Raw genomic sequence first — 21,751 nt, forward strand, 5'->3', positions numbered from 1 at the left:
AAGATAATAATGATTTTCCTATATTCAGATTTTTTTATTCATCTGTGTAACGGTTTCACTGCCCCCTGCTGCTGGACGTGAGGGCAAAGCCGTTAGGGAACCACTTCTCTCAACAAGCCAACTGTAACATTACCCAACTTGGAAAACCTGTAATAAGAAATAGTAGCCTCCCTTCCTAAGGGGAGTTAAACCTGGTACAGCAGTAAAGCTTTCTGTTAAAATAACATGTAGTTAGACCAAGGCCTTTTTTGTTATCTCATTAAAGAAAAATGTTTAAACAATACTACGTTGCTTTGTACAGACTGTGCACTCAAGCATTAGGCTTTTAAAAAATCAGTGATACCAAGTAACCGAGACATAGAGTGTCTTGGATCTTCAGTAATGTTCAATGTTTAAAACCTCACCCTGACTTCAGACCTAATAATAATGAAGATTTAGTCAACACGTTAATTTTGGCCTTCTGGTGGTTATCAACATGATATGTAAATCCATATTTTTAAAGTACAAGCAGTTTTTTAACTGTGTTTAGTACACAGGGGGATTTTCAGCACATCATAGAATGGTCTGGAAAAAAAATTGTGACTTGCATTTAAATATTTGACGCAATGGCATAATGGAATGGTACTTAGCTCAGGACAAGTATAATGACAATAACAAGGGCAGCAACAAGGTGAAAACAGCAAGTGATATACTCATCGAACCTACTCCAACAGTATAATTTCATATTGCAAATACAAAAACCTCAATTTAACAGCTTGCTCAGCACTTCTCACTCCGTTCAAAATATACATGTAGTGTCACAGTGCAGTTGAAGATGTTCTGGGGATCACAGTAACTTGCCACAAGAAACTGACAAGGAAGAGACGCAGCTAACATCAGCCAATTAATAAACCTCAGGAAGTACTCTGAGGGTTGGTTTTGCACAACTTTTTTGTAAAAGCAGATTAAATTTTAAGCAATTATAATACACTATATTCTATAAAAGCCCTCGCTGATATTTTGTTTCTTAAGCAGCCACATTCAGACTGCATTTGGAAAACAGTCTTCACTTATCTGTATTAGATGTGCTCATTCTCTGCTAGGTAGCTATCAGTCTTTCCTCCTCGAGATACTGTTTTTACTGTCCTAGCAAAAAGCATAGCCTCTTCCCTATACATTACACTGTGCCTTCGCTGTAGATTTAGCTGATGAAAATTTCAGCTGTTTTCATCATCACTATTAGCTACTTCAACTACTTTATATTCTCACAGAAGACCTCCTAAAGAGCCCAGTCACAGTTATTGTCCTCCCATCAGTTGCAGCATGCATGTTTGCATCCAGACCTCTAACATGGAAATCTATATACTGACACTTCTTATACTATCATCTACTCTCATACAGTGACCCTACTGTGGCCAAAGCCAGCATGGCCATGATCACCTGCCTACACATGACCATTAATATCATTATCTTCATGTTCTCAAAAGCATACAGAGGGAACTCCCTACCCTGAGCACTATGCCACACATTCAGAGGCCTATTATTTCTGCTGACACACTACCAAATGCTTTCCACCATAACTCTCAGAATAAATATCTTCCTCCATATGAGGAAAATTTGATGCCCCATCCAAACATTCAGTATTTTTATGGCTAAACATGAAAGTGAACTCTTCAGTAGAATCTCAGTGCAATATAACCTCATGGTTCTAATGTATAGTTCTTCCTTAAATGAATATGACCACCATATTAAAAAGAACAGAATATTTACCAGATTTAAATAAACACACCAACTTTATAAAGCCTGAAAAAGAAGTTAAGCTAGGTAAGGTACGATTTTAACAGTGTCAGCTAGGGTTTCCTATGTGTGATTTATTATAATCCCATACAGTTTTTACCGTAACTTTTTCCATCTGACAGGAAGAAAAGGATGAAAAGCAAACAGATTCCCACATTTACCTGGTGTTTATTATATAAAATGTCTATATATATAGTTCTAATGACAAACACATATGCTCACATACAAACACACATTACCAAAAGGAAGTAATTAAAGATCATATGGAAGTCAGACATTGGATGGAGAAGAGTGGGGAAGAAAATTATCCAGGATATGGAAAACTCCTCTGCTCTCCTCAAAAGAAATTTTCATATTATTAAAGAAATTATCAGAAGTCTTTATTTTCTCTGAGACAAAAATTTTGAAAGAGCAAATACTTGAGAGGTGAAAGGGAGCTGTCTGGTTGTAGTGAGACTGCTGATGACAAGATGCTCAAGTAACACACTTATAAGGCTGGCCTCATAAACTGAGTACTCTTCCTTGATAATGGAACTAGTGACCATGTGTGATACAGACTGACTATGGGAAGTCTTGAGCTTCACCTTTCCAGGCAACAGGATATAAACATCTCCTGGGACTGTATATTGACCACCACTCTCATGTTTTTTCGCTCATTTTTAGTTTTGGTGGATTTTTTTAAATGCCAGTCTGCCCACCATTCCAGTATTTTAAATACTGTGATAATGAATAAATAATAAAAGAATTACAAGCATTGCCTAGACAGTTGCTATTTCCAAACATAGAACTTAATAGAAAAAAAATTATTTAGCAGTTTCCCTCAGTCTCATTTCTTTTACCCAGTTTATTTCAGTTCTTGTTTTTGTCTCTCAGAACAAGTACCATGGGAAATATATTCTAAAACAGCTACACAAAAGGACTCCAGGATTACTAATAATTTTATAAATTCAAACAAGTCATTATCCTTAACTAAATCCAGGCTTACACAAACATACAAAATACAGCTGTTTTCTGTAACACATTGTCTTTTGTGCTGCTGAATTAATGTTCAGCTATTTAAAGGAGACCTGATGAAATCATTGTACAATAACGACATAGAGACTGATGGTGTTTGTTTACAGCATAATAGTGTTGTGTAATCTTCATCTCCTACAGCAACATTTCAGCAAAAAAAAATGCTTTTTTCAGAGATTCTTAAAGAACTGCCTGGGCCTTCCACCCCACTCAGTGTATCCATTAAAGAACCTTCTCTCCTTTTAATTTGCAGAGTATGTTATTGTCTGACATGACTGGAGAATACTGAAAACAGAAGCATGCTTATGTAGAGATGCGTAAGGGAAATATATTAGAACGTTAAGGAAAAAGGTGCAGTCAGTTTCTAACGGTATTCAATCAAAATCTGGAGTTAATATAAAGTAAGAGCTTGCAAGTAAAATAGAAAGATAATCCAATTTGAATGATTGAATAAGTATCCTTATACTCATCCATTTTAGATGATCAATTGACAATGACTAGAAGTTCAGGTATGAAGTCATGGCTTTTTCAACTTTTTTTGCAACATATTCACCTGATGTAGGGGAAAAAACTCAAGAGATGCAAGTTCATATACCTTGATGTAAGCAAACAAAAAGAGAGCATATCTCAGTTAAGACTTCCCTTTCTCTGGTCCAAAAGTTAACCTTAGAGCTTACAGACCTCTGTTATTGCTTTGGACTAGCATCTGTATATTACTGTATTTGTATTTATACTGTATAAAGGAAACACTATATATAATAGATTTATGTCACTATTAAACAGTTAGCATTGTCAAATGGAAGTTTTGATTTATTTAGCAGTTACCAGTTCTAATCTCCCTCTGTACAACTGCTAATGAAATGGAAACAAATGCAAGTGCGTAACAGGTAGAGCAGGAAGCTTTCAGTGGAAATCACACTGAGAAAGTTAATTGAGAATACATTAAGACAACTGACCAGGTGTGCAACATTTTGACAAATGTTTTTTCAATGTCATAAAATTCCTAGGTTTATTAAGAAAAATGACAAGGATTAAGTCCATTGCCATCTGAATGCATAGCCAACAGAAGTCAGAATTAAACCCTAAAACCTCAACCAGTTAAATGTTTGGGAAACAGGGTGGAGATTTGTTTTATCCCAGAAGGAAACTGTTCAGGAATTGGGGAGAGGCAGCCTGGGATTCCTGCCTGAGACAGCTGCAAGGAGGATCAAATTAGGAACATGTCTTTGCTGCAGAGTAAGCCAGCAGTCCTGATGACATTTAGGAAGGAAGAAGGGACTGTCATGGGAAGATTTCTTGGGTGCTTTTTCAGTGAGTCAAGAGAAGGTACAGAGCCACTTCATAAGGAGAGACGGAGAAGAAAATTTTGGCTCAAAGCAGTTAGTTTCTTCAACACCGACTGGGAACAATGAGGAGCTCGGTTTTGTGGCACTACTATAGGAAGGATTACGACGTTGCAAAAGGCCTTTCAGACAATCATACTGACCAAGTTCCTTAAGTTTACCACAATTAATCCCTTACAATTCCTGCAATTATCTTAATTTTTCTATAGCTCATAAATAGCTCCCGGACGTTCGAATGAGAAAGGAACAGTAAAAAAGCCCTCGAGCTCCTGCCCATTTGCCGCTACGGGGCACTGTTGCTTTGTGTGAAAGTCCGGGGAGCCTTTGCTGTTCCCTTTACAGCTAACACATCTCTCTCTAATACATTCCTTTCGGTGTAGTCCCTGTACTTAACAACATAACAAATACCCACAATGCCAGTAGTGCCATCCAGTTGCTCTGTTCCTGCTCTGTATTCAAAAGCAATATAGCTAATACATATAGCTGGTTTCACCAATAAAACTGCAAAGATACTTGCAGGCACAATAGTTTGGTTAGAGCAGTAGTTCCCCAAAGTACTTGAACTGCTTCTCATAGTTTTAATAATAAGCCAGACTAGAATGTCAGTGTATTCAAAAGCATTTTAACTGCACTTTTCAATGTCAGTAATTTTATTTCTTCTGAGTAACAAAGCAGAGGATGTTACTTCTTTTTCCTGCTATGCCTGGTTCAGTGCATTGGGAAGATGAAGGAATTTCCTCATCCAAACTATTCAGCAATTGCTGCTTCTGCTTTGTCACCAACTAGCCTGCCCTGTCTTATCTTCTGCATGATACAAGACTGCTGTCTTTCCTTATATTATGGGAATGCAGATATCACTTCCACTTGCTGTACTTTTTCACCCCTAATTCAGATAATCTCACTGTTCATAATTTTATTTACTTGAAGCCAAACAGGCTATGCCACAGCTAGCTAGACAATATAAAAACATAAGTAGAAACTCAAGACATATTAAGACCAGCATCAATTCAGTCCTGCCTCCAATTTAGAATTCATTGCAGGTGCTGTGTCTGACTAGAGCAGAAATGGACCCAGTGTCCTTAATTTAGCTGTTACCTCATCTAGTCCTTACTCAAGCAAAACTATATTGGCTCCAACTGCTGTCCTAACGTTGGCAACAGCTGCTAAAACCAATGTTACCTGGGCTGTCTCTGAAAGTTCAACCATACCAGAAAGTCCCCTGTGTTTTTCATAGACAAATCATTCCCTGGAAGCCAAACAATTCCTCTTAAAACTGCAGTATAAATGACATTGAGAAAGTTAACTGAGAACACAGGTTTAACCAATTTCTGGGGATTAAGGCTAATGGAGTTATATGTTTCCTGGATAATTCTATGTAAGGAAATAACAGGCTTCAGAAGAAGGCTCCCCAGCAAGCCAGCACTTCAGACACGATTCCATTCTTCTGCTATTAACTGTGACTACCATACTTAGCCCATCTGACCACTCTATCTCATTGTTTTTCTGAAGCACCCTATCACTTTAGGTGCACTTTGTACTCAGGATTACTAAGAAAACTGTAGTTGAAAAGAGTGAATCTCTAACATCAAGTTTTACCTGGTTTCCCATGAAGGACATGACAGTAATTTGTTGGGTTTTCTCAGTGTTGTCACCTGTTAGCATAGTAAGTTGCCTTTTTTTTGGCACCAAACTTCTAAACTTGGAACCACTTCCCTCTTGCATCATCAGTTGTGATAGAGCCTTCTCTCTGATATTTTTATGAGCTAAAACAATTATTTCCAGACCTTGAAAGAAATTAAAATATTAAAAAACAAGTATTGGGTATTCAGTTATGATCTCGGTTCCCTCCATTATGATCCAAGTCAGTGTATCTTTGTAATTTCCAGTTTTACACAGAATTTTCTCCCCACTGAGTAACAAGTATTCTCATACATTATAAAACAGTAATGGTCTCCCCAACACAACCTTATATAGCTCTTTGAGTAGAATCTCTCTCTAAAAATAGAAATCTCTTTGACATTGAAGCTCCAGACAGCATGGAAACTTGCATTTCAAGATGAACGTTTTAGAAAGCATGATTTGTATTTCCTTTGCAAGTGTCCCACAAATGTGCAAAATGCACTACCTGTCCTGTCATGAACTTGAAGTAAACAAGATTTTGTTTGCAGCTAGTGCTGTTGCAGCAATAGCTTCTTAGAAACAAGCAATAAAAAAAGAATGCAGCACTGGCAAAAGGCACTCAATTTACAGCTCTGCAAAAATAACACCCTTTCTTTTACCCTCCCTGCCCTCAGAAACAACTGCCAGCCTTTCCCAGACTGCCTGACTGGGCAAGATACCCTGAGTTAAGCCCAACACTTGCACTGAGGACAGAAGGACAGACTGAAAACAAGCAAAGAGAAATCTCACATTTCAGTGTAGCAGTTTTGCCAGTTCTCAGGCACACATTCCTCTTAGGAATACACAGGAAGGAAAGGGCAGGGGTAACATAGATCCTCTTGGTTCAGCTTCTGAAGATACTGATAACTTTCTGTTACTAAAGGCAGGGACATAAAAACCCAATTCTGCCAGCATGCCTGAATTGGAGACTGTAAGAATAGGAGGTCTAATTCTTCAGAGCACTAAATCCAGGAGTATTAAAGAGAGCTCAGCACCTCTGTGTCAGACTTGCTCAGAGACGACTGCAAGGGCAACAGCCACAGATGGACTATTGACACAGGAGCCAGAAACCTGGCTCAGCTTCCACAGTTACAGTCTGAGTAAAACAGCAACTTCCTCAATGTTCTGACTACAACTATTTGACATGCCAAAAAAAAAAAAAATCCATCACTGTAATATCCTCCTGGCAGCATATTTAACATGAAACTAAACGTGCTGTTATTTCCAAATTAACAGATACAAGTGAGTACTGATCTTAAAATTCAGATGAGATGGGTATATGGTTCTAGCCTACCATGAGAGAGGATCTTTCAGCCTTCAGTTCCAGGGCAAGTCTACTTGTAGATACTTCATTTTTACTCTGGCTAGCCACACACTGGAATTCCTATATACATCTTCATGCACTATTTTATTTAAGATCTGAAAGGCAGCTCAGGAACATTAATCTCTATATCAATTTCATGGAACATGCACAGATTGATAAATGGATTCAAGGACTGCCTACACAAGAAAGGATTGAGGGGCTGACCAAGTAAATCTTTGCAACAGTCGCACTTATTTCTATACATTTTATAATTATATTTGGTTAAAGCCATTTCAGACTAAGCCACTGAAAACAAGAAGGAAGAATTTTAAGTGACCATTTGCATCTATGACCATTTTAAAGACTGATAAAACTAAACTAAGGTAAATTCTGAATATATTCTAAGCCTAAAAAAAAAAATACCTGAGACTCAGACATGGAAACATTCACGGCAGATTATGGTCTTTGATTTAAAGCACAGGTCTAAGTAACTTGTGCAGCATTGTTTTCAGGTGAGTGGCAAAGCCTGCTTTTATCTCCTAGTTCCCTGCAGGCTTCAGAAACATCCCTTGAGAGTGTGTAGCCACCATTTACCCCCTCATTAGGGCCTCCAGCACAAGCACAGAAACACTGTTCCCTGTTGGGAGAGCAAACCCAAACTACATCACTGACCTCCCCTGGTAGGCATGGATACCCTTGGCATACATCCCAAAGCTATCATTGCTGCTTTCTGGACAGCTTTATCTGAGCCACCAGAGAGACATGAGGCTGCGGAACACCTGAATTTCCTGATGAGTCACGAAAAAAAGGAGCTGTCTAGGATAGCAGCAAGGCAACACTTGGAGGCCTCTATGTATTGGCATTCACAAAACATCTGGTTTGGCAGAACTTTTCTTTCTAAACACCAAGATGGGCTGGCCTGATACTGCCCTCGGCTTTAAAATGTTATTTCAAAACAAAACACCTGAAGCGTGAGGGATACTGAGTTTGCATGCTTGCTTTGTTTAAATAGTGCATCCTGGGAAATTGGTCTGAAACTCTATTTCATGACTAAGGCCATTCGCCAGTACAAATTCATCCATAAACTAAGATATGAGGAATCAGGCAAGTAGAGAAATGACAGAGAATAGTGAAATTTGGGTGAAACAATGAAATAGGCAATTCTGAAAGGTGGCCAGTACTGAATGTTTCAGGGAAGTAACGTTTGAGTCTAGCTGATTTATTTTGCGAAGTGAAAGAAATAGTTCAAGAGAGAACAACATAATAGAATTTAACATGAAATCCTGCTAAGTCAAGCTACCAGCTTTCACTGAGGACCATTTTCTTTAATGTATTTGCAAGGTTTTTTTAGTTGAACAGTCCAATTAAAGATGACTGCAAGCAACAGGAGCTAAACTCAGCCCCTGTATTGAGCTCTAAGCCAGGTTTGCGCCACTGTTTGATTGATAGTTCTCCAGTGGCTTGGAACTTTGCACTTTCCTTTGGCCACTTTATTTGTGCATAATACAGTAACAGTTTAACGCATTTACCAGATACTTGTGTTATTTGCTTTCTTTAAACAATCTGACTCATTTATGCTAATGTAGTCTCAAAAACTCCCCACCCTCCAATTTGAGATCTGGCCCAATTGTGCTGAGCACTGTACACACAGAAAGCTCTCATAATAAAACACAGTGTCACTACTTTCTCCACTGTAAGCAAGGCAAAGCTTTTAGTTACTTCTTCATGATCTTTCTGGTGTTGACTGAACTGCTGCCTCAGCAGTGAAGCAAGCAGCAAGAAATACATCATTGGGCACACATTTCAATCTAACCTTGACATCACTGACAGTGACAGCTACAGCAGCCTTTACTGAAACAGAAACCTGCAAGATGGCACTTGTTTCTTCTCACTGCCTTTGCTATTCCTTTTGGAAGGAAGATCATATGCCATGCTTGTGTATTTGCAAACTCATGACATAATGTTAAGGGATTGTCATAAACAATACCATTTCAGGGAATGGACTGAGGAGACTGAATAACGATTTCATTTTAACTGTCACTAGAGTAGTTATGCTCTAAGGATTAAATGTGTCGTCTCAAATCTAGCTTTGTAATGAGAACCCTCCCTCCTTTCCCTCTCTGTCTGTTCCCCACCCCACTTCCCTTCAAGACAATTTGGGCAGATGACCAATGGAGTGAAAATAAGACTGGGGAGCCACACAGAACAGAGTAATTGATACAGGATATGAAGATGGTAATGAGTGGGTTCGACAAAGTGCACACTAGTAGTTCAGCGGCTCATTTGCCTGCTAGTAGGATGGATTTATGGCCTGTATGTCACTAAACAAGAATACAGTCATCCCTCCACCACCCAAAAAAATCCGCACACCCCTCATGTCCATCTGTGTCTCTCCAAACATTGCCTAGTTTGAAAGGCAAGTCACAGGCTAAACCACCAAATTACACGAACATGCTTTGGACTAAACAGAGGGAAGTACAAAGTTCTCCAGCAAACTTTTTGCCTCCAAACTTACCATTCTTCCACCAAAACATAAAAATGTTCACATCTCAGCACTCCTCTTATCACAGTGCTGGGTAACTTACCAGCTGGCAGTAGAGTCTATACTCTTATTCAAATAGAGTCTTCTCTTCCTTGCTACCTTTGACCTACAGCAAGGAAGATGCCAGAAGTGGTCTGAAGCTCCCAGTGATGTTCCTGGGATGATGCACCCACTACTGTTGCTCAGGTTGGTAACAAAGGGCAGCCAAAACTGCAAATTATCAGAGTCAGCCTAATGGCTCTGCATGCTCTGTCATCAGTCATACTGGAGACTTGCAAATCTGCCTCAAACCTCATTCACAACTTCTTGGAAGTTACTTAATTCTAGATTATGTGGCTTATTTTACAGACAGTAAAATAGTATAGATAGTACAGGAAAACTAGCTGCAGCTGAAACTCAGAAGCCTGCCCCAATTCTCCTGAGTCGAATCTCGGGAAAACTTCTAATTTCACAAAAGCCTAGAGCAGTTCAGGGAAAGCAAGGAACCACCTATGAAATACAGGAACCATTTAATGACAACTGAATGCAACCTTGCTCAGTGTGAACACTTGTCTGCTCTCCTCTGCCTTTCAGTAGCACTGAAACCCCCAAACTTCCCTGAAATTAAAAGAACTCAAACCAAATGAGTCCATAACTTGGCAACAATTCTGCCTTAACCGAAGATGGACTCTCAGCATTGACCTATATCTACTACTACCAGTTGCAACCTTGGCTCTGGAGCCCATAGCCCCAACTCCAGTTAACACTGAGGGATGGCTCATACAACCTCCAGCATGGATGAATAAGCCAGAGAAAATATTATCCTAACTGATTTCACAGCTTAACATGACAAATTATTAGCCAAAATAGCACAGGCTGGATCCACAGGCTCCTTCTGCCATTATTGTAATTTCCACTACTGAAGTGCAGCAAACAGTAAGTGTGTTTAGCAACCGAACATTAGGCCCTATGCCTCTGCTAGCATAACCCAGTCCAAGAATGATGCTTATTTGCCACCTGATGTCCTTATTCATCACAGCAAAAATGTCTGTGTTTGGGCTGTTCCTCATTTGAGCCTGGAATCTCAGTTCCACACTGCCATCAGTACCTGAAAACAGTGTCTACTTTGGCACATTTCACATACAACAATGCTGCGAAAGCAGTAAGAGCTTTTGCTCTTTAAGTTACATCCAGAAGTTTGGAAAGCAGTCTCAACAAGCCTCTGGATAGCTAATGTTGATCTTCATTAAGTCAGAATATGACTCACTGTGTCAGAGGCCCAGAAAAATCAAGCGTTGTCAGTGTTTTAAAAAGATAAACACAAATAATTATATGTTCTGGTATCAGCTCTGACTGTATTAATGGAAGAGTCACTATGGTGATTCAAAGAATCAGGAATATGCAATTCATGATTACAGAAGGTTGCATATTTGAGTTCTCTCCCAACAAGATTAACTCTGTCAGGGAAACTTGTAATCACACTTTTTCTAAAGGATTTACCATGGCACCACAGACTTTGTCTGAGAAAGTTAAACCAGCTCATTCCTAAACCACTCAATATACAGTATTAGTTTCTTTGTAGTTTAAAGCCATATGAATGCAGTTCAGAGCTGAGGACAGCCTCCTGAGTCCAGCACCCCACCTTCTGTTTCTGCCTCCTCTCTTTTTGGCATCATTTGCCTCCAAGGACCTGAAACTCCCCTTCCTAGAGGGTGGCAGCTGCTGGCATGGCTCAGGCATGTTCAGTATCTTCCTCATACAGTTATACTATTTTCTAGCTCTGCACCTAGACCATACAGCACTTCATGATGCGATACAAACAACAGAATGAATTGAAATGTACCTCGTATTGTGTATTTCACAGTTAAACAAAGAGGAAGCATATGGTCACTTTTCCCTCTGATTTATGGGGAAGAACAGAAAAAAATTATAAAATAATAAAATATAAAATAAGAAAAATAATATTTTCTTATCTCCCCCTCTTTTTTTTCCTCCTCCCCCCCCCCCTTTTCTTTTTTTCTTTTTTAAGCTTTTCCTTCATTTCTTTAAGAAACTGAATTGCAGGTCTGAAAGTGCTTCAGTTTTTAGTTACTTCTCACGTACCTTTGCTGCCTTCTACCAGCAGCCACAAGTCCAGACTTTAAATGCTGTTCTCTTTGTAAGAGTGTGCATCTACCCTGTTACTATTTTAGCACCACCAGAAGGTAAGTACTTTCAGGTGTCAGGTTTTGCTTCTTAATTTTTAATTTTTTAATTTTCATTTACCTGTTCTTTGATTTCAATATTAGAAATGTGCCACTTTTTCTACTGGAAACACCCAGTGCATGGTGTTAGTACCATACTAACAGTGCAGTTATATAGCAGTTTCACTGCTGTATCAGTGATAGCAGAGCTCAGATCAAGATAAGGCAGTGGATAGGCTTACCACAAAGGACTGTCTACAGTACTATTTCCAATGTTGCCTCAAACAGTTCAGTGGCAGATAATATTGAGATTTTAATTCTCTGTTTATTCTCTCTTAACCTTAAGACAGAAATTGTTTTCTCCAGGCAATAAGCTATATTGTAGTTAAAAGACTGTTGATGCTACCTATATACTGAAGCACTCAGTAAAGATGCATTTTGTCAGTCTCAAAGAAGCAGTGGCAATTCAGTTATCTCTCTGCACAGGGGGCAGTGAGAAAGAACTGAAAACGTAGCTACAATATTCGTGGAGAGATCTAAGTTGGTTAGGATTTAAAAATAAGCCAGGAAGTATATAGCCAGTCACTATTTAAAGCAACGCAAGAAGAAAAGGGGAAAGAAAATAGAGCAGACAATGCACAGCTCTGCTACGGAAAGGCAACAGCATCATTTCTCTCATTCTCACTTGTTCACCAATTCACCAGCAACACTAGTAAATCAGCACAACATTTTAATTTTGACACATCAACTACAAGTATGCAGCAGTACATACTGGAAAACGTTAATTCATAGCCAGCCTATATATTAATGTGCTGTACCCAAGCTCACTATTGGGAAGTTTGCTGCATTGCCAGCATACCAGATCAATATTTCAGAGGTCATTATCTCATCCCTTTTTCAGCTGCTAACTTTGGATTGCTGCCAAAGAAAGGCAACCCCTAGCAAGATGACACCTAGTACATTAGGCAAGGCTATTGGGAATTTGAACAGGCTTTTCTTTTCACTGAGATCAGTCTGTTCTCTGGTTTGAAACAGCACAACAGCTTCATCATATATAAATGGTCAAATATGTGGGTCAATCCTCCCACAACAGTATGTATAAGAAGTTGTACCAAACTGCATTTGTCAAATATACTCTGAAGAGAAATGAACCAGATCTTCTGGTTCAGAACTGGAAGTTCTCATGTTATAAGAAAAAAGGAGACAACAGTTGCCAAACTGAACCAGTGCACTCAAGAAGTGAGATTTTACACATACACTGTGACAGGACTAACTGGAGACAGAGTTAAACAATAAGCAAACCAATAACTATATCCCTCTGCAAGAATATCCCATGCACTTTTACATGGGTAAAACATGACTGAAGTTTGCTTTAGCTGTATACTGGTAGGTAAAGCCAGAATCTTTAGGGGAACTAGATCAATAGGTTTTAAAGTGAAAATTACCTTCACTTTATGTAGCTTAGCATCCTATATCACATATTTTCCAAAAACTACTGTAATATTATATAACACTGATACTTGGGCTTACAAAATGTGAAACAATGTAGTGACACCAAGTGAGAATTTTAACATCTAGTTTAATATTCCAGCTTCAAACAATTTTGAAAAAAACAAAAAAAGCCTTTAGTACCTTCCTCATACTAAAAAGTCACTAATAGTTACTAAGTTATCTGCCAGACAATCCCTGAAGAGAGATACTAAAATCTTAAGATTACATGCAGAAAGTTATGTCAAGTGGACAGATCTTTGTCAAGAACCCTTAACCCTTTGTTACTGAAGTTTGTCAGTCTAAAAGAAAACACAAAGCCACTGCTGGTAAAGTTTGCAGTTGACATAACTAAAGTAATAAAAAATAATGAACAACTGATCCACTGAAGTTCCATTTGTCTGGTAAGACAAGCTATCTTGGGCAACATATTTAATCATAACAAAACTCAGTGCCAGTCATCAAAGACCAAAGACTAACATCAAGGACTTACATGTTTAAATAAAGTTCACTGAAACTGGCTTCAAGCCTTGAGGGCCATACACTTAAGAAGAGACTTCAAAAATTAGACAGGACATTCAAATGAATAGGCTCTTGTAGAAGCAACCCCTCAGTGAAATAAACTACTCTGTCTGTATGGGCAAGGGATACACATAGCAAAGAAGTGGATTTCCACTGCATCCAGTGGCAATATTTTCTCTATTTTCTATTGTCTTGTCTAAAAGCTGCTGGAAAAATGAAAGATCAGTAAAGAGTTCTGAGAAAAACTCATAGTTTGGAAAGTTTGCTTTGAATTGAGAGTATCTCTGAGCAAACATACATGTATTTTAAAGCCACAGAAGTCTTACTTTAATAGAGAGAGGTTTAGGCTAAATGGATTGTGCTCATGTCCAGATTGTTCCTTTTCTCCAATTGGATTCTCATTCAGGATGAGCCATCACCAAACCTGATTGTTTAGTCAGACTACATCTAAACCACACCATTTAGACACACATCATAGCAGCACACCAGAACAAGATATAAATCATCTTTCCCAAAAGTCACTAGTAAAAAGGCAAGACCATGAAATACCCTAATGATTTCTTAGTTACACAATTGGAAAACCAGGACTGCAGAGTGCCCTCAAATCCACTTGCCTTGCTTTAAACTACAACTCATTGACTTGTTATCAGGTTCAACATACCTCAGCTCTCTGATCTGCTTATTTTAGGGCTCAGACAGACAAACAAGATAGTCTGGTAAAGTGAGTCCCAGCTGCTGTCTGTGCATCTACTTGTAGCCACAACTTTAGCTTTTTAGCTTCATCAGGGTTACATTTTTTTAAGCAAGTTTCCCTATTATCCTGATTTATCATATCTTGTTTCATGACATGGAAACAAAACTGCTTTCAGATTAAATCATAGGAGCAGATTTAGTACCTGCTACCTGGCAAGAAGTCTCCAGGTGACAGAATGAAACTAGGGCTAAAGTAAAAACACTACAGCATACACAGCATGAAGGCTGAGCACTAAGCAATAGCATTCTCTACAAACCCCCTTCTTTGCCCCACACTAGCATAAGCACAGCCACTGTGTATGCCTCAATTTATTCGTCTTCCACTGGTTAAGAAACTGACTGAAGTTGCTGTGTGCTGCAAACACTCATGATTACTCCAGCCCCAGCAGCACTCCACAGATACCACCAGCCCTCATAAGTTACTACCCTATGCTTTTCGCTCTCACATACCCATGCCTTTGGGATGTGATCTCTCAATAACGTACGCTAGCACCCAGACCTTACTCATCTGCAGTTTCCAGACCTTCCTGAAGAACCTTTCAACAGGACTCCAGTCCCTTACTGAAGCAGCTTCTTGTAAACAGGTTCCCAATGAGACTGAGGAGTCCTGCACCAGCCCCCTGGCCTTTTGTCCAGAGAGCATCACTGCTGGTGCTTGTGCAGGCTCATGCTGCACAGGTAGTTCCTGGCTGCTCTGTGGTGCTCAGATAAAAGCACACATCTAGGCTAAATTCTTCACAAAGGAACTTTCCTCTAAGATTAACATCTCTGTGGATATGAGGAATTGCTCAGCACTTGGTATTTTAAGCAGAAGGGTGCACTCCTGATAGCAGAGGATTATGGATATAGGAGTAATCTGGGAACAGAAAGAAATTACACACTTCAGGTAACTTGTCCAAGTAATCCAGCACTATCTGCACCCTCTAGCAACAGTGATCTAAACAGCAGAATTGAGAGAATATTATAACAAATGGGTCAGAATAACCTGAAGTCTTTATGTACAACTATTTATATACAACACATTAATACTGTTAAAAATTCAGGAGTCTAAAACTCCTTATGGACAGAGCATGCACAGCATTGACTAAGTTCAGTATACATAGACAACGAGTTTTTGTATGAAGGTTCAAATACCTCAAAACTGTGATCGTTCAATAATCCACAAGGCAGCAAAATGGACTGAGAGGTCCTTTCAAGAACTTGGAAAGGAAATTCCATGCCCTTGTCTATGTAACTAGAATCATACCAAGGAGTCTGTTTAAAAAATTGTGAAACTGGTTGAACTGTCTAGCAACTCATGTACACCAGTTAACATGATACATTGGTACTTCTGCTTTTTGACATAAATCCCTAAAGTTACAGAATGGGTAACAGTTTCTCTCCTGAGAGAGCTGCAATGGTAATCTATGACAGAAGTGACTCCAAATTATCAGACACTTAAGAAACAGAAAGAAGTTTTCTTCTCACAATCTAGGTATCACATTATGCTATTTCAGAGTTCACATCTTGTTTGAATTGCTGTTTACATGTTTTTTGAAAAAGGGTCACTGGAAATTCTTCTTAACATGCACATCATTAAATATTTACATTCAGGCCTAAGATGTCTTGTAAAATTTTAATAGCACACCCTCTTATTTGAAAAAATAATAACAGAACCTCAACCCAAACCCTAGTTCATATATGAAGAAAAACATTCTTAATACTGTCTAAACTGTCATTTCTTCCCAAAGCACAAGGATGTTTATGCTCTTGCCTTACGGGAGATAAACAGAGCAGCATACCACTCCATATTTGTAAATGTTAACTCTACAAGGCAGAAACTGGCTTCTGCATGCACCAGGCTTCTGTTTCTTCACTGCTCAAAAAGCCACAATATGACATATAGGTATGTGTAAATTGAAACAACAAAGATATATGGCTGTGCCACAGAAAAACATGCAGTCTCAATGTTTATTCCACATATCATCTTGACTTCAAGAAACTTCTCAAAATTGCCTCCAGAAATTCATCTTAGGTACCAACCCAGCTGTGTAATAGTATATCTGGGATAATTCCATGAGTCTGTGGGTTAGTTGCATCCTCAGATCTGGTGTAGATCAGAACCAACTTTCCTATATTCAGTGGGGATGACTCTGCTGAAGTGTGGCAGAATAATATTACTATAAAATTTTTCAAGAAAATGCTCTGAGAATTAATAGGTATAACATATTGACCCACCAACTGAGTATCACATAAAGTAAAAGTACTCACACCAATATGTAGAAGACTGAGAGCAAATAACTCTAGAAAGGACCTTTTATTTGCATGTGTCATTCTAGAATAGACTCCTAAAGGCATCCTGGTTAACAGAACATAACTGTTTGACAAATTCGTACTTTAAAAAAGCAGTCAACTGTATGGCATACTTTGAGTGGCGTTAAAGCTGTCTAGGTTTTGTAATACAAAGACTGCGTTAAGTTACAACATGCTGCCAATGGAAAAAGAAGAGAAACAGCAAAAATCAGAGCCATGTAAGATTCTTGAACAAGTACTTAGTAGGGAAGGTTAAACCTTAACAGGAGTGTCTTAAGTTTAACATATCAGGACACCTACTCATATGGTTAAACATGGATTTAGGATCCCCTGTGATTCAGATGTTTATAGTTTGGCTACTAAACCTAGAGTTGGGCATCTAAGGAAAAGTGTCCAGCATACCAGAAGTCTTTATACCTACAGCTCTAACAGCATGCAGATATTGTCATTCTGCCTAGAGGAGCCTTAGGTTCACTCATCTTCTAAAATCTTGGTAGATTTCAGCTCTAGTAGTCCTTCATTTTTGGAGAAAATAGTGAGATTTTTTGCATTTCTGCTAACTCTGATCAATTGACTGTTGCCCCAGACTTTTATGTTTCCCTATTAAAAAAAAAAAAAACAAACAACAAAACCAAAACCAAGCATTCCAGCCGGTTTGACATCTGCCTCACAAGCTCAGTAAAACAGAAAAGCAGTTTTATATTTGTTATTACTGGACAGAACAGTATTCACCTCAACTGGGACAGGACAAGTTATTAATCTGTGGTCTTAGAAATTTGTTCATGATCAATATTACTGATCATTTTTCTTTTGTATGGACAAAAGTAAGTTGAGGAAATGGTTGCTGTTGTTTTCAAATGAACGCTAATTGTGCAATTTGGAATTTGTTTTTGACTCACTGTAGGTTCGCAGCAAGAGCAAAGCAGCTAAGGCTGGACTGTGTGAGGGAGATGAAGTGGTGTCTATCAATGGCAAGCCGTGTGGAGACTTAACCTATGCTGAAGTTATCGTTCTGATGGAAAGCCTGACTGACGTCTTGCAGATGCTTATCAAGAGGTACAGGAATGCTCAGAATACTTTGGTGCAATTCTGTTCAGTGAGCTGTGTGAAAACAATGGTTTTGAATGCACTCATTTTTCAGACTTATACTGCAGGTTTCTGACAGTCCTCTTATTAATGCCTGTAACTCTTCTTGTCTGTATGGAAGAGAGAAGAAAGACAATTTGGTCTGAAGGAACTACTGTATATAACTTGAACAGCACAGTTCAGGCACAGAATTTAGCGTACAGTCTCCAAATATAAGATTTTATTTTAGTATTAATATTTACGAGGTGACCACTACTGTATCTGCATACTGCAGAGTCTGAAGTTCAATTATTCTCTCCACCCCTTTGAAGTAGTGAAGTGTTGTTATTGTCCACAGATAGGGAAGTGAGGCTTACAAAAAGCAAAGCCTGTATAGATGGAGAATGTGTGTTACACAGATATGCCTTGATGATGACATGGCAAATGGCCTTTTTGGGTGGCAAAATGTGCTAGTAGACAGGAGGGGGAGAGGGTCTGGAAATCATGAATTCTATTTCTGTAGTTGTTATCACTTCAGTAGATGAGGTGGGCAAGTCACAGCTCTCTGGGTCTCAAGTTCTCCATTTACAAACATTGATGTGTGAATTTGTTTTCTTTGAAAATGCTTCAAGCTTCTTAGAAAACCTTCCTGTAAATTTGCAAGCAAGCCAGCATTACTGGTCACGGCACATCGGTCTATTCCAATGACTGGTTTGTAATTTTTCATCAGTGTAATATATGCAATCTTTAGTTCAGAATCACTTACAGTAAGCACATTCTTCCCAGATTTTGTGAATTCAGACAAGATGAACTCTGAATTACCTTCTGTGTTCAGGAAGAGAAAGAAGAGTAAGAAAATACCTGAGACTTCCACACTCCTTTTAAGGAATTATGGCTCTACCCTGAGCTACTGCAGTTCTGTGTCTGCTCTCCCATGGGCAGGACCAGGAGAACAGAAGGGGTCACAATTTATCACAATAGCTAAGAGAGAAGCATCACTGTAAAGGCTGAAAGCACTCTGGTGCAAAAAAACCCACTTGTCTCTGGTTACCAGGAATGTCTAAACAGAACGTGAAATTCCTCTGTGGTTTCTGCAGCCTGTGCACAGGAACTTTCCTCAAGTGTCTAGTAGTTAAAAGTTACAATTCCGCCTCCAAACAAAGATGCTCTCAAAGAGTATTCATTTTATTTATAACAGACATTTTGCATGGCCTGTCTGTGCACATTGGCTTGGACAGGGTAATGTTATGAGTTGAGGGGAACTATGATAGCTGAGAATTACAGTTTAACTTCTCCATAGTGCATAGCACTTGATTCTGGTTCAGCAGTGTATCATTTTAATGCTTCTCATGTGATATCTGCATTCTTATGTTTTTAATTCATGACTACTTGAACTGCATTTGTAAAAATGGTATTTGTTGCTGACTAGCTGTCTTCTTTGCAGCCATAGAAATAGCTCCATATGCTTTGACTCCTGCTTGTTGCTGCTCTGTAACTGATACCTGAGTTGGTCTTACGGCTACAGCTCTAGCTGAAAATGACGGCACATCTTCCATTCATTCCATTGTCTCTGCCTGAATGCGTGGTGAAAACATATCCTGAAAATCAGAACCAAAACAGACCACATAATTCACTGTTTCATGGAATAAAACTGTCTGTTGGAAATCTAAAGAAAACTGCTGTTGATCAGCATTCTGAAAGTAACTAAAATGTTCTAAAGGAATTCACTGTGAAAATCTTTTAATTTCTTCTCACTAGCTCATCTCCCCCAAATCCCAGCCCCTACTGGAAGTATCCTGCAGGGTATAAGAGAATAAATGGAAACATTCCCTTGCCACCTCCTTGGTGGTAGTAGCCCTCACAGCACTACCACTAGAAGGATTTTCCAGGAAGTGTCCTAGCATCCTTCAAGAGCAATGAGAAGCAAATAATTCCTTTCAGAGTAGCCACTTGTTACCAGCGATCTCAAGAAAATGCTTGAAATCATGAGGCAAGAATAATCCCTTATTAAAGTGGTGCCCCAGTGGCGATCTTTACATCCAAGCATCTTTTGCTGGCAGGGAAGAGTATTTCTCCTTGGGAAGCTTCCAGCTGTTCCTGAACAAGTTGCATGCATTAGATTTTCATAAGCATTCACTGTCAGCCTAATTCTCCTCTGACTAAGCTTACTGGGAGGAAAATTAGGCTTTTAAAGTAATTTTTACAATGCTACTTGGCCTTTGATGTCTAAAAAAAAATTTTCCCAATCCCCTGTAAACCACAGTCAGTTAGTAACCAGCAATGCCCACAAAATCTTGGGTTCACAGGATAAGAGGAAAGAGACATCCTGCAGGGCAGGCACTCTCCAGATGCCATGTAGGGGAGCATCTTACCAACCTTCCCAACAACTGTTGAACAGATGTACTGAGAAACATCAAGACTGAGGACAGAAACAGAAATGCTGGCCTGTCCTTTTCACATCAGTGGTAGCAACTCTTGGGCTACTGCTGAAACTGGAAAGTAAATGTCTAGAAGGAAGCAGGGAGTGTACTCAGTTTATACCAAAATGAAATGCACCACATAGGGAGGAAAAAATGACTCTCAGACAAACCCTGCAGTGCTGACACCATTTATTCTTTCCTGAAACTACACCAGAGGTGTTCCTGCAGTGAGCTGGAAAGACCTGAAACAAAAAGAGTAATTTGATAAACCAGAATCATAAATGACAAAAAAAGAGATCAGACACAGTATTCTGTCTCTTGTCACATGGATACATATTGATACATAGAGTAGAAGTATATCCATAAGTAGCAAAGGCCTTTTAAGGTGGAAATCTTTGTGTCTCACACATACACACAATCACTCAGCTACCAATAAAGGCTAGATGTAGCTGGCCCAGCCCCAGGTCTCATAACTTACAAGGAAATGTTTACAGATTTCTGTAATTTATCTGTACTTAGGAGCAGTACAGTTGACCATCCAAACAGCATAATACGATGGAATCCAGCAACACTCACAAGGAGCTCTCTAAATTAAAATCTGTCTGACCCTTTATGTTTCATGAACTTTACATATTTTGTGCTATTTGAGGCAGACCATTACAAACAGTAGGTTGCATAGCTAGAAAAGTGACACTGAAGTTTCTTCAGTGCATTGACATATTTATTTCTTCTGTTGCTTCTTCCAGTCTTTCTTTGTAGGGGGGGTCCAAAGTTGCAGATTACCTGAGACCTGCTTTCATTTTCAGAAAGCTCCACAATACTTGATATTAATACTTTTCTACATGCCTACCACTTCCATCATTGGAGTAAGTGCTTTGCCACCTTCCAGTCAACAGAAAACCTTAATAACATGCTTCCGTCTTGCTGTACAGAAAACATTTTTTCTCAAACTAATAGCAGTCAGTACAGAAAGAAGTCCTAATACCAGTAAAACAGCCTAACTGGGCCAAGAGAATTAATAGGGAGCTACACTGAGGTATGAAGTAGGCTTCAGGAAGTGAAACTTTTGCCAGTTAGAAATAGGTATTTTTAATAACTAGGAAGTACTGTATGGGTTCACTACCCTTTTACACAGGATCACTGGAATAGGCCCAGAATGTTTTAATTATTCCATGATATATAAGGATGATATATAAAGGATGATTCACAGGAATTCTTTGAATGTGTATTTTCACTATTCATTCCCCTCCCTCTGATCCTCATCCAGTACATTTCTATTTCTTAGAGAGTAAACTGCCTGGGACAAGGATGGTGCCTAAAACAATTGTAATAGTAGCCACAGACCCAAAAATGAACCACTCTTCTGGTGCCATGCAAAGTTAATTTTCTCATGCATGTGGGAAATGTGAAAA

At 38.9% G+C, this 21,751-nt stretch overlaps 2 protein-coding genes across 3 annotated transcripts in view; one reads left to right on the forward strand and one right to left on the reverse strand.

The window, feature by feature from the left end:
• SEC24D (SEC24 homolog D, COPII coat complex component) overlaps positions 1-21,751 on the reverse strand; it is a 220,628-nt gene that overhangs the window by 116,317 nt on the left and 82,560 nt on the right. The gene's annotated exons all lie outside the window — the stretch shown is intronic.
• SYNPO2 (synaptopodin 2) overlaps positions 1-21,751 on the forward strand; it is an 82,153-nt gene that overhangs the window by 36,878 nt on the left and 23,524 nt on the right. For both annotated transcript variants that reach the window (XM_031044724.2, XM_005144118.3), the window contains exon 2: positions 17,759-17,910. In XM_031044724.2, the coding sequence (XP_030900584.2) occupies positions 17,759-17,910 (152 nt within the window). The remainder of the gene's footprint in view (positions 1-17,758; positions 17,911-21,751) is intronic.

The sequence above is a fragment of the Melopsittacus undulatus genome, chromosome 5 (assembly GCF_012275295.1).
Source record: "Melopsittacus undulatus isolate bMelUnd1 chromosome 5, bMelUnd1.mat.Z, whole genome shotgun sequence".
Lineage (NCBI taxonomy): Eukaryota > Metazoa > Chordata > Aves > Psittaciformes > Psittaculidae > Melopsittacus > Melopsittacus undulatus.